Raw genomic sequence first — 12,686 nt, 5'->3', positions numbered from 1 at the left:
CCCCTTTCAACGAACCTTGAAGCAGCAGAACACCATATCTATATAACATTTTGACCGGCTGTTGGCTCGGGAAGCAATTACAAAACCTTCAATGTATTTCTGTCATATAACATGTGTTGGTTTAGAACGTGTAGAATCTTCCATTTGTCGCATAACTTCAAGGCACACAGCACATGTTAGTGGAGAAGCTTGGCGTTGCACTTAAAGGGTGATCCATTTCGATGGTTTTTACCCTTTGAAAGAAAAAACACAGATACTACAAATTTTATGGGGAATATTTATTATCATTCGAAAGAACAATCTTTAGCATTTATTTTTTGATGATTATCTCTTTCAAATATTGGCCGCAGCTACGTCTCAGATTGTCCATACATTGGCTTAAAATTTCGATGGCTTCTTTGAGCATGTCGACTGGTAACTGGCGAATGAGAATCGTGATGTTTTATCCGGTAGCCTGAATGAAAGCGGGATTGTCCGCATAGACTTTAGATTTTACATTTGCCACAGGAAAAGGTCCAACAGGGTGATATCACACGTTCTCGGTGGCCAATCGACCGGCTCAAAGCGTTCCCACGAGATTCAATTTCAGATATCAAATAGTCAGTTATCATGGTAGCTTTTCAATCTCTTCAGCTTGCTCTTCATCCCAAATGTGATGTCGCTTAGAGAGATTGACCGACTTCAGTTCCTGACACACGAGTGATCTGTGAAGGCTATTGAAAAAATTAGCTCTACTTGGACCGCCCGTTAGTACAATTGAAGTGTTTGTACGTTAATTTTTATGTATGTATGTATGTATGGCATTTAAGCAGCACTAGCGCCTTTGTTACGTTTCTTATGCGTCATTTGTTGTCCTCATTTCAATGCGAAAGCTTCTCTCAACTCTTGTCTTAACTTTTATTTCCAAGTCTCTCTCCCGCTCGCCGTACACTATCCCTTATCCACAGCTACAGTTGTTAACTAGCGGTACCGTTATGCAAAATTCACACTTAACTGCACTTTATGCGCAATTACAGAAACAATTGTTGCTGCCATTTGGTGCTGCCGCTGTAACTGCAGTTGCTGGCAACCTTTTGAACTTCGCTGCCCATCCGCTGTCTGCACCATTCTCCTTCTTTCAACGCTTCAAATCATTTGCCTCTTATTTGCATTTGCCGCCACTGGTTATTTGCTCTTTTTTTGTGCCGCTACCCCTCACCTCGCTCGGTTCTCACAGCCAGCTGTTGGTGTTGGCTGATGCTATTATGTTGTTTGTTCTTGTTGTTTGCTTTGTTCATTGCACTACAACCATCGTTCACTTATGCATTAGTAATTACTACTAGCAGCCATTTTAGCGCATTTACTTGGTTGCTGTTTCTGTATTTTTTGTTTGTTCTTGTTTTTTTTTTTTTTTGCTGTTCGTTTTTTTCTTTCGACTCTTCCTCTATTGTTTTTATTGTTGTTGCCATTGTTTATTTGTTTAACTTTATTGCGGCTTCTGTAAATTTTGCTCTGTCCTACCTATGCATCATGACTACAGTGGTTGTTGTTGTTGTTCGAAATTTGCAGTTGTGGTAAGCGAATTGTGCAAATGCGGTTGAGCGGTCTGTCAGTCGGTCAGTTCATGGTGAGTGCGTGTGTGCGGTAGTAATTTGCTTGCTACAAACACCTGCTTTAGCTACAGTGGGGATTCGAACTATGGCACAATCTTCAGAGAACAATTGTAAACATCAGCGTTTATTTTTACAAAAGGAAGTTGGTGAAAGTTGATTGGTTCAGTCAAATCCCTTGCCAACTTTGAACCAATAAGATTACTCAACGATTACCTGGCTTTCAGTACTCATGTTTTGGGTCTCCACAGATATTATAAGACTTCCATGTACTGATGTCTGGTGTAATGGTTCTTTTTTCTTATTTCAATTAAAACTCAATTAGATTGCTAATGGGAGTAAAGGATGTTTTTTTTTAGAGATGTGGTTTTCAAGAATAAATAAAACGCATATAACTTATTATTATGGCAAAGAATTTAGCTTTATTAAAAGTCATTTCGGTGGTCATCATTTTTTAATCAAACAGGGATCCTTCTGCAAACTCACCCGCGCGATGGCGGATGGACTCATTCGGGTCTTCTTCGATACTCTGCTCCAAAATAGTAAAAGCATTTTCGGTGCGCACTGTACGGCATATTTGAGCATTCAAATTATCCAATGGAGTAAAAATGACGCGAAGCTGAAACATAGTCCCTCGAATATCCGACTCAGTTGGGCGGACCGAACTATTATAATATTTTGGTAATAATCTTGCACAATTTGCAACGTTTTTCCTCCGGAATAAGTTTGTTTATTATAAAATAAAAACCAAAATCAATAAAAATCAAGTAAAAATTGTCAACTTCGAAAAATGCATTGCCTCATTGAAAACCATCCATGTAAAAGACACCTTCAAATCCTTGAAAAAAATTTTTTATTATTATAAGACCGTATATTTATTAATGTAAGACAGTATTTAGTATACGTTTCCCTTCAAACTTAACGCTTCCTTCCTAATTATACATTCATTTTTCCCAGGAAGTATTGCAAATGTATCCACTGAATTCTCGTATGTATTATGTCTTTTGAGTGGGTGATTAATATTATAAATTCACAACAAGTGGGCCTTACTGCAAGCATGAATCAAATACCCACACGCCACAGCAATTACTCACGTTCGCACACAAGCAAACAAATGTGTGCAACCAGCAACAAACACACTTAATGACATGCGGAAAAAGCAAATACCGCAGAAGATATGGCACAGCGATTGGTTACAGCGAAGGCTCGGTTTTAATGCGGAAAAGGATTACGACGAAAGCCGACAGATAGGTCACATATTTGTTGTGTTGTACAGCAAGCGCGCTTCGACCACTATCCATCTAATTTGCATACGCGATTTGGATGGAAATAAATAGGGCCATAGTAATGGCAAGAGTGCACTGTGAATATTGGTCGCACTATTGGACATGGTACAATTTCAAGCATGAACAAATCCTGTCAAAGCTGCGGCCCAATGTTGTGTGTTTTATTGATATGTCGTCGGTGTTTTGTATGTAAATAGATATACAAATGAACCCCTGGAGTTTCAAAACTATATTACTGAAAAATGGCGGCGAATTGCGATAAATATCAAAATCGAACGAGGTGTTTAATGCATTATCAATACCAAATTGTGACAGCTTGGTTTAAATTTTATACAGCAATTATGCTGTGAATTTGTATGTGGGAGCCGATGGATCTATAAAACACTTACCATATAGGAATTCTTGGAAACCTAGAAATATCATAGATAAACCTAACAACGATATATATATTTATATTTTATAAGTACATATGTATGTCTGTTTCAGTGCTGAAGTAACAGCAATAATTACGCTATGGGATGGGTTGGTTAGGACAGAAGCTTAGTAAGGATATGTATTGCATATAGACATTTCCTTATTAAGCTTCTGTCACAAAACAGCGTTAGAATTGTAATTACGTAAATTGCGTTATGTCACAACTTGACCCTCTAAATATATGTCTATAGTTTGAAAGAGTTCGAAATCGGAGAAACTTCACAAGGAAATCGATTTAACTGGTAATTACGAATCACGAAAAATTCAAAAAAGTCCAGTGAATTTTTTGAAACTCACAAAAATGTCTGGATATTAGCCATGTGATAAGTTCTCCGAAATCACATCTATCGAATCTCACCACGAGCTCACTGAATGACTTTCTCTTTGTAAAGTTCACCATGCCGCAATCGCAGGGTTCTCACTGGACATTGTCTGATGTAAGTTCCAAAGTTATATGGTGGAGGGTGAAGTGGAAGCACCCTCCTAAGAGAGGAAACATCTCGACTAAGGATGAAACATTTCGGCATTTTTACCTTTGTCAAAACCGGAAAAATAGCCGCAAGTGACATTGTCGGTCTCAATAAGTTTGTGATAGGCTCAAAACGTTTTGTCTTATGATCTCTTAAGTTTAAGTAGTTGGAGTTTTAGGTAGCACAGCAAAGGAACTTTCTAAGCTGTCCATGTGAGAACCCTGTTAGGATTAAACTCTAAGCCTACCTTCTCATGCCAGAATATTGCACGAGCTGCTTGCAGCTGCACAGTAAGGTACATCTCACATAGTTTATAAGAAAAATTATTGATTTTTTTAAATGTAAATTTACAGAATTATTATTCAAAGTGTTAGTAACAGCGATGAATCAATCTAAAGTTACATATCTATACTATTTTATTAATATACTATAATATAATAATGATATTGATATTAACGGCCTCTACACCCGCAACTTTAGTTCTGCTTTCTCCAGACTGGAGAACAAACAGTCGTCGCACCCGCGACTTGGCTCTTACGTCACTGTTGACAGTCATTACTTTGAAGTTGTAGATAATTTTGTTTATTTAGCAACCAGCATAAACACCACTAATAATGTCAGCCTGGAAACGTATAATAACTCTTGCCAGCAGGTGCTACTTCGGACTGAGTAGCCAATTGAAAAGTAAAGTCCTCTCTCGACGAACAAAAGCCAAACTCTGTTAACACGTGTTAGCGCGTGAAATAAACTTTCCAAAAAGGTATAGCATGACCCGATGCGACGAATAAAACTAGAACAACGCGCTCTCAGCGCCAACTAGCGAAAATACCACAAGACTTTTTTGACCAATATGTCAGTCCAAGTTGCTGCGAGCGGCGTATTTGAATGAATTTTTGATTATAAGGTGGCATACCCTAAAGGCATTATTTGTGCAAAGACCATAAATCTTTCGCAGAACTTTTCTCTCGAAAAGTCTCAACGTCGACTCATCAGTTGATGTCATCATTGGCTTCAACAGACCACTTCACACACATCGCTCCATTCAATGGATTTATTGAGATAACACCTCGGAGAGCAGATAATTTCACGGTCGATTGAAAACCAAGATCATGTTATGTTTCGTGTAGGGATATGTAAAGTCTAAAGTCTATGCGGATAAGCCCGCTTCGACTCAAGGCGTGTCATTCGCCAGCTCCAGTCGAAATGCTCAAACGAGTCATTGACCATTAGACTCAACGGTTGGACCACCTCATACTTAGCCGTGGCCAACATTTGAAAAAAAATAATCTTCAAAATATAAATAAGGAAAAATCTTCATTCTATTGATAATAAACCCCATACAATTTGAAGTATCTGAGTTTTGTAATAAGTAGATAACCTCGAAATGGATCACCCTTTACATAATAGTTTAATGAATGTTGCCATCTAGTTACTACTCATGATAACTGTCAAGAGGGTTTCGATAAATGTGCTGACTACCTTCTCATAAACATAGCTTTTCCTAAACGATTCTTAATCAGATTCACAACCCCATGTATTTTCAAAGCTGAGATTTGAGCCTCCAATATACCATGTGTGTGGGTTCTAATGAAAACTCTTTCAATTTTACACTTCTTTAAAAACCTTCTAGTAAAAACAAACCACAATTATTCTATTAGAATGTTTTACTCTGGAGATACATATATATACATACGTTTTAAGGTCTTTTATTACATATTATATCGGCTTTACTGTCTTTCGGATATATGTCACAACATCAAATAACACAAACAAAATAACTTTTTTTCTTATATTTTCAGTTTGTCACATTGTAAGCGCTGAAGCCAAAATTTAAACCAGTTGTAAAACAAGTAATTTATACAATTCAACAAAGCAACAACAAAACATGCGTGAACTGTAATAAACTAGCGAAGAACGCAACAACAATAACAACAGAAAACGTGCATAACACAAATAGATATCCAACGAAAAAAAGAAAAATGCAGAAAAAAACGAAAACTGACGAAAACTGACGAAAATAGCGAGCCAAAAGACAAAAGTCTAAGCCGCGCAAATAAAAATTGAAAGACCTGAAATACCAAAATAAATTTAGACTGAAACCTATTTTTTAGCCAGACCAAGCTAAGCCGAAAGGAAAGAAAAAATTCACAGAAAAAGAAGCAAACAAATTGCAAGTGCATAAATGGTAAGCATGAACATGTACGTTGCGGAGGGCGGCGGAAAGTGAGTGGTGAGTGGTGTGACAGGGGCAACTTGCAGAGCGCGAGTTAAAAGTGAACGTTGAGGTGGACTCAAGCGTCTGCTCTGCGGATTTCGTTGATTTACTTTCTTATGGCGCAACCAGAGTGGAGAGCAGTGACAAACAACTGGTTTAGCAAGCGGCGGCAGAACTTCGAGTGGAAAAAAGACGAAAAAAACAAAAAAACAGCTAAGACAAAGCGCTAGTAAACCCAACAATAGTGGCGGTAAGCAAGCGCCAAGTTAATACAAGATATACAACAACAACTACTACGAAAGACACGCGTAAAAACCATGAATTACATGAAATATGTATATGTAAATGCTAAGGCGAGGCGGCAGCAGTAAGTGTTGCTTTCTGTTGTCTGTTGTAAACAACAACAGCAAATGTACATTCACCACACACAACTCGTGAGCCACAACCAGCCAAGAGACCAGCAAAAAGCCAAAACAAAATCAAAGAGTTACACAAGCGATAAGGCAGCGCCAGCAACACCAGCAACAACAGCGAAAGAGCATGAGTTAAACCAGCTGCAACAACCACAACAAACGACTCAATAGCAGCGGCGGCGCAGGCAGCAACAATCTCGAGCGCCATTGAGGCCACCAATTCATACATATGCATATACATAGCGCACACACACACAGGAGTCAGCCAGTAAGTCTTCGAGCGAGTTGGCGTGCGGGCGCGTGCAAATGTCGCGGCGCAACTTGAATTCGTCAGACGTCAGTCGTCAGTCGATCGTAGTGGGATAGTGAGTAAGCTAGTGTATAACAACAACAACGATGGCAACAAGCACGACAAACCACTAGACACAATTATAAAACATTTTTACCGCATTTAGTTTTGTGTGTTTTAAGGCATTGAAAGTGAATTACGGCGTCAATTGTTGCTGGAGCAGCTGCCAAGGGTTGCTGATGAGTGTATATTTAAATGCTAAGAACAACATAAATAAATAATAAAGCGCGCCAGTTGCTCGGCACTCTGCACCGCGGCAGGAGCAGCAGCAGGAGCAGGATCAACCCAACACACACACACAAATGTGTGTGTGGCCAGCAATTGTTTGTGCGAAGTGCTTATGGGATGCGAGAAAGGCTGTTAAAACGTTTCAATGGCGCACACTTAAGAGTGATACAAGCAACTAAAATAACAATAACAAAAACCAAAGTGTTTTTATATACGTATATATAATATGTATGGAAGTGTGTGTGTGTGTGTGTGTGTGCGGCAATTGTAAAAGCAAGAGTGCTTTAAGTGCAGCTATTAGCGCAGCGTATAAAAAGTTTCGCAATAATAAATACGAGACGCTTCGCGAACGGTTCATGATGTGTCACTGTGCGACGATCGGCGAGTTATGAACTTCATTTTATGTTTTCTGGCCCCAGCAAGTAAAGCGAACACTTGCATATAAAAGTTTTCTTGATTTATTTACTCCGTGCCAACAAAAACGATTAGTTTAAATTCTTCGTTCTCGACTTCATTTACTTAAATTTGTTGTGGTGACTGATCAAGAGTTAACAATTTAGCATAAGAAAAAAACGGGGTTTGGAATAGATAGGGAAAAAATAGCATTAATTTTTTCAGTTATAAAGTAATCTGAGTCAAATTTTAAATAACAATCCCAAAATTTGTTTAAGGTATCCCTTGTAAAGGCAAGTAAACTTAAGGTTCGACGTCAAAGTTTCTGCAGAAAGGCGGCATTAAGTTCGTTATAAAATAAGAGTGATTATCTTTTATTCAAGTCAAGCTTTATAGCTTAATGAAGCGCATAGTTTAAGTGAATAATGATGTTTTTTCAAATCATTTTCAATACGACCATTTTTCGAAAGTTGCAATGAACCGTTTCTACAGCTATATTTCCTAATTTTTAATCAAGATATCATTTGCATAGTCATACGGACGAACAGACAGATATACCGAAATAAATTCGCCTCAGCATTCTGATGGTTTGATATACATACCCCTATATATTTTAAACTCGAAGAGAAGAGACTATACGAATATGTATGATGGGAATGCTAACTGGTCACTGTCTGGTGGCAATACACGTCCGCAGGAAATGTCTAGAGCAGAGCACCAGGGAAACAATGAAGCCTTTCTTATGCACCGGTCCCGCAGTGGTTAGGCTGCGCTGCAAGCATGTGGGGTCCCCACGGTATAATACACTGGTGGAGGTGGTCGATAGTGAGGCCACAGAGTCTGTTAAAATTCGTGTCGCAGGCATTCTAAACGATGACTACTCCTCTTGAACTTAGCAACTGAACTCTATCTGGTACCGCAAAGGACCAAACCTAACCTATCTCGATTATTTGTACGAGTTACTTTTAACCCTTGAGTGAACAAAAATACTAAATTTTTTATCCTTCGAGTCGAAAATGATTGAAAATAGTCTACTCAGAAAGTAATAATAATTATCATAAATAAAATAAGTCCCGAATTATTATTATTTTGGTTAATAAAAAGTGCTCCCCAAAATGATCAACATTTGAGCACCTATGAAACAATGAAGCATTCCTTGCGTGTGTTTAAGAGAACTTGCGACAGCCTAACAGTGACATAAAATGTGCTGACTGTTCAGTAGCCCAACTGGTCTTGTCCCATTACTGTTTTGACAATCCATAGCTTCGCACTAAATAACTACAAATCAGTTTTTCAGGTCGAAATTTTTGGTATAAAAGAAGGTGCCAAGAGACACAACTAAGTCAATAAACCTGCTTGTGGGCAACCAGGTGGCAATTAAGGCTACCAGCATCACCTATGATTGTGATATGTTTCACTGCATTAGATTCTGCAGGCAGTCAATAACAGTAGTCTTAGTACTGTTACTTGGGGCATATCACAGTAGTCTTGAAGGTTAACAGAACAAAAAGGATCTACTTCTAGGCAAAAGAGAACATAGTTATATTGTTGAGGTCATCGAAGGGTAACTACCCTTAAGATACCAGCTTCAAAAAAATGGAATAGTGGTTTCCGCTGAATGCATAGCATGCATGGAAGTTAATGAGGTGCTGGAACATTATCTTTGTGCATGCCCAGCCCTCAGCCGGCTGAAACGAGATATCGTCCAGGGTTCCCAATGCTACAATTTATGAGGCTTTGAAGTGAAAAAAATCACGTTTTTACCAAATCATCTTAGTTGTTGGATAAGGCTTAATTTGGTTAACACCTTGGTTAAAAATCCCCACCGATTGCGGTCTGGCGTTGATAAAGAACTCCAGACAGTAAACCAATCCACCAACCTTTCCCCAAGCTTTAGCCCATCCGTAAAGAAGCTCACTGCCACTCTCCTCCCACGGCTTCTTCCTACTTACAGCTCCATCGTCGGTATATGGGCAGAGAAATAGTCGCGAGAGTTCGGTTTAGCGACTGCATGATCTAATTATTCCGGTATGAAGTCAAAGCGTTTGGGAACCCAAATTCTCTGAGTCTAATAGCCACTTTCACAACCATATATATTTCGGCCGGTCTACGGACACTATGTTCAAAATGGCGTTAACTGGGCTGGACCTTAGTGCACCACACATTTTGATGTGCGCCGCCCGTTGAACGCTATCGAGTTTCTTTGCAAGTGTGGTATTTTCCAGAGGCTTCCACCACATAAAGATTCCACAGAACATGATGGGCTTGGCTATGGTGTATACAGACTGAAGGCCACTTTCGGTGAGAGACCTCTGTAGCAATATAGACTTTAGATACTCTATATCGAAAGAACTAACTTCAAATTTCAGTAAATAAATAAAATAGCTGCATTTGGATTTGGATGATGATATTCAAATCACCATTTGCTTTAGTATGTATGTATGTCAACCGCTGTCTGGTTCAAACTAAAAAACCAGCAAAAAATAAAAAAAAACTGTTTTAACTCTAAAAGGAAAATAGGGGATAAAATTATACACTGAGGCCTTTGATACCACCCTAACTGCTAAATACGTATTGAAAAATAAAAGAATAAATAAATTCTGAATAAAAGCATATTGGATTTCAACAACAAAACATCAACAGAAATTGTGAAAAAGTAAAATGACAAAAAAGCACAAATGCCGTAACAAGTGGCGGTCAAATAACTGAAAAACCCATACTACATACTCGTACGAACAGTTGTGGCACAAACAACACTAACAACTCATGCGGCAGGCTCGAGAGAGAACTTTTTGTGATTTTCGGAAGTTTTTGTTAAAGTGATTGCTGTGGCTTTTGTGATTTGTTTTTTCCGCCATAAATCACATTTTTCACAAAGCAAGATCTTTTTCAGGGTTTACGCACAAAGACACACAACAACAACAAATACATACAAATAAAAGAAGTGCGCCGATATTAAAAACGACTGCAGAACAGTCAGAGCGCCATAGTGAGAGTGTGAGTGACAGTGACAGCTTTGTCACCAACTTTGCAAAAGTCTTGATGTACAACAACAACCAAAATAATGGTGAAGTGACACTAAAAGAGCACAATAAAAATATAATAACAAGTAACAAGGCTCCAGCAGGGTCCTGCTGCGGCTAGGCTCGCAAGAGATTCCAATAAAGAATGCGCAAAACGCACAAAGACAAGAAAAATAATTAAAAATATCACAAATTTCCTAAATAAAACAAGTGAAGTGCTACAAACTGTTGCAACAGCTGCAGCAACAACGAAAACAACAACAATATCAACACCGCAACTACGTTCCATATCAGTCGCTGAGCGGCGAGCAAACGGTGCGGTCAGCCGCTTTCAACAACAACAACACCAGAGTAGCAAAAACAATAGCACATTGACAATGTCACCACTTGTCAGCAAACTCAGCAAGACTTTCCGCTGGCTGCGCTGGTCCACCATTTGTGCCATACTCTTCTACATGTTCTTCATTGGGCTGATACTGCACAGCACCACATACAAACTGCAGCACACGCTCAAATCGCGGGCGGGGAGCGCCGATAGCGGAGCGGCACAACAGGCCGGCGCACAACCACAACAAATGCTGGAATACTCAAACAAATATCCAATAGAAGCGGAAGCAGCAATACAACAACAAAGTAGGCTAACAAAAGAAGCGCTACAGCGAAGCGGACAAAAGAGTATGGCCGAGAAGGTGGCAGTTTCGGCGGCGTTGCACGAGCAGTCGAGCGTAGCGAATGGAAATAATGTGCTGAAAACACCGCCGGAAGCTGTGTTGGCCACAACATTTCAACAACAAAATGCCCAGCAGCGCTTGAGTGGTACAGGCGATGGGCTGGCGAAGCGCGCGGGCAGTGAGAAGAGTATAGCGGCGCGTGTTGCTGCCGTTGTGGCTAACGACGCGGCTGGCGGTGTTGTGAGCGTGAGTGGCGCGCGGCAAGGCGGTAAACCTAGCGAACCGGAAACTGTTATTTTAGCAGCGAGCTCCGTCAACGAGAAACAAATTCTCGAGAAAGCATTCAAACGGTAAGTACCTCCTTTTGGGGATCCATATCCTTAAGCATATCTATGTAGATAAACGTGCACGAAACTGTAACACGAAGCCGAGGCATTCAGCGCGCAATATTTCTTCTTTTCCTCTTTTGTTTTTATTTGCTTGCCTATCCCCCAATGACACGGTGAGCAGTGTGGGTGAAAAAATAATTAATGGTTACTAAATGCCTTCATTAGTATGAGGGCGAAATCACTAAATCCGTATAAATTGTTGTGCAGAATTTTTGTGGTTTTAAGCAAGCGCTAATGAGCAATGTGGAATAGCACAACTGAAGTGGTTTCAATGCACAGGCTATGGCCTAGAAATTCACATATATGCTTTCATTAGGTTAAGTTTGGATTAGGCTGCCATTTCGCTAGAGCATAGGTAAAAGCACTTACACCACATTAAAATGGCTGGATGAGTTACCGTCTCTGGTTCAAAGCAATATTGCATGCATTAACATTGTGTAAAGCGTGCTTTTTGTGTTTTCATAATCTTGTCTGACCGTCCTAGATATATAGAAATTAAAGTATTCTTTCAACTTTAATAATAAGGTTGTAGAAAGTAAGAATGATCCACATGTAAAGAGTACTTCGAAATGTTTTAGATACTAATAGGAACAGCCTTTCGTCCTATACATCGTGAAGCTCATCATTTCATCGAATGCGATATTCGCCGTGGCCAACGCGCAAAGAACCATAAATCTTTCGCAGAACTTTTCTCTCGGAAACTCGCAACTTCAACTCATCAGTTGTTGTTATCGTCCAAGCCTCTGCAAAATATAGCAGGACGGGAATATTGAGTGACGTATAGAGTTTGATTTTTGTTCGTCGATAACGGACTTTACTTCTCAATTGCCTACTCAGTCCAAAGTAGCACCTGTTGATAAGAAATATTCTGCGTTGGCTGACATTGTGTTAATGCTGGTTCCAAGATAGACAAAATTACCTACAACTTCGAAGTTGTACTGAGTGACGTAGGTATCTAGTCGCAAGTGCGACGAACGTTTGTTTGATGACAGGAGATATTTCGTCTTGTCCTCGTTCACTGCCAGATCAATTTGCTTCGCTACCTTATCCAGTCCGGATAAAACATACTTAACGGCGCGGTTGTTGAGTCCAATAATATCAATATCATCGGCATACGCCAGCAGCCAAAAAATTCTACTTTCTCGATTAAGCTCTGCAGCTCGAACTATTTTCTCCAGAGAGTCGC

General features: G+C 39.5%; 1 protein-coding gene across 6 annotated transcripts in view; it reads left to right on the top strand.

Moving 5' to 3' along the window:
- The window catches only part of LOC108968744 (45 kDa calcium-binding protein), a 52,689-nt gene that overhangs the window by 28,065 nt on the left and 11,938 nt on the right, over nt 1-12,686 (top strand). Inside the window, exons 2-3 of one of the 6 annotated variants that reach the window (XM_018932960.1) lie at nt 5,619-6,812; nt 10,311-11,461. In XM_018932960.1, the coding sequence (XP_018788505.1) occupies nt 10,818-11,461 (644 nt within the window). In that variant the 5' untranslated portion in view covers nt 5,619-6,812; nt 10,311-10,817. Of the gene's footprint in view, nt 1-5,618; nt 6,827-9,867; nt 11,462-12,686 lie in introns of those variants that run through there. The other 5 variants (XM_018932969.1, XM_018932977.1, XM_018932987.1 and 2 more) reach the window with 5 other exon arrangements.

The sequence above is a fragment of the Bactrocera latifrons genome, unplaced genomic scaffold (assembly GCF_001853355.1).
Source record: "Bactrocera latifrons isolate USDA-ARS-PBARC rearing strain unplaced genomic scaffold, ASM185335v1 scaffold_103, whole genome shotgun sequence".
Lineage (NCBI taxonomy): Eukaryota > Metazoa > Arthropoda > Insecta > Diptera > Tephritidae > Bactrocera > Bactrocera latifrons.
Note: the sequence above shows the minus strand (reverse complement) of the source record. Positions and strands in the feature narration are given on the sequence as shown.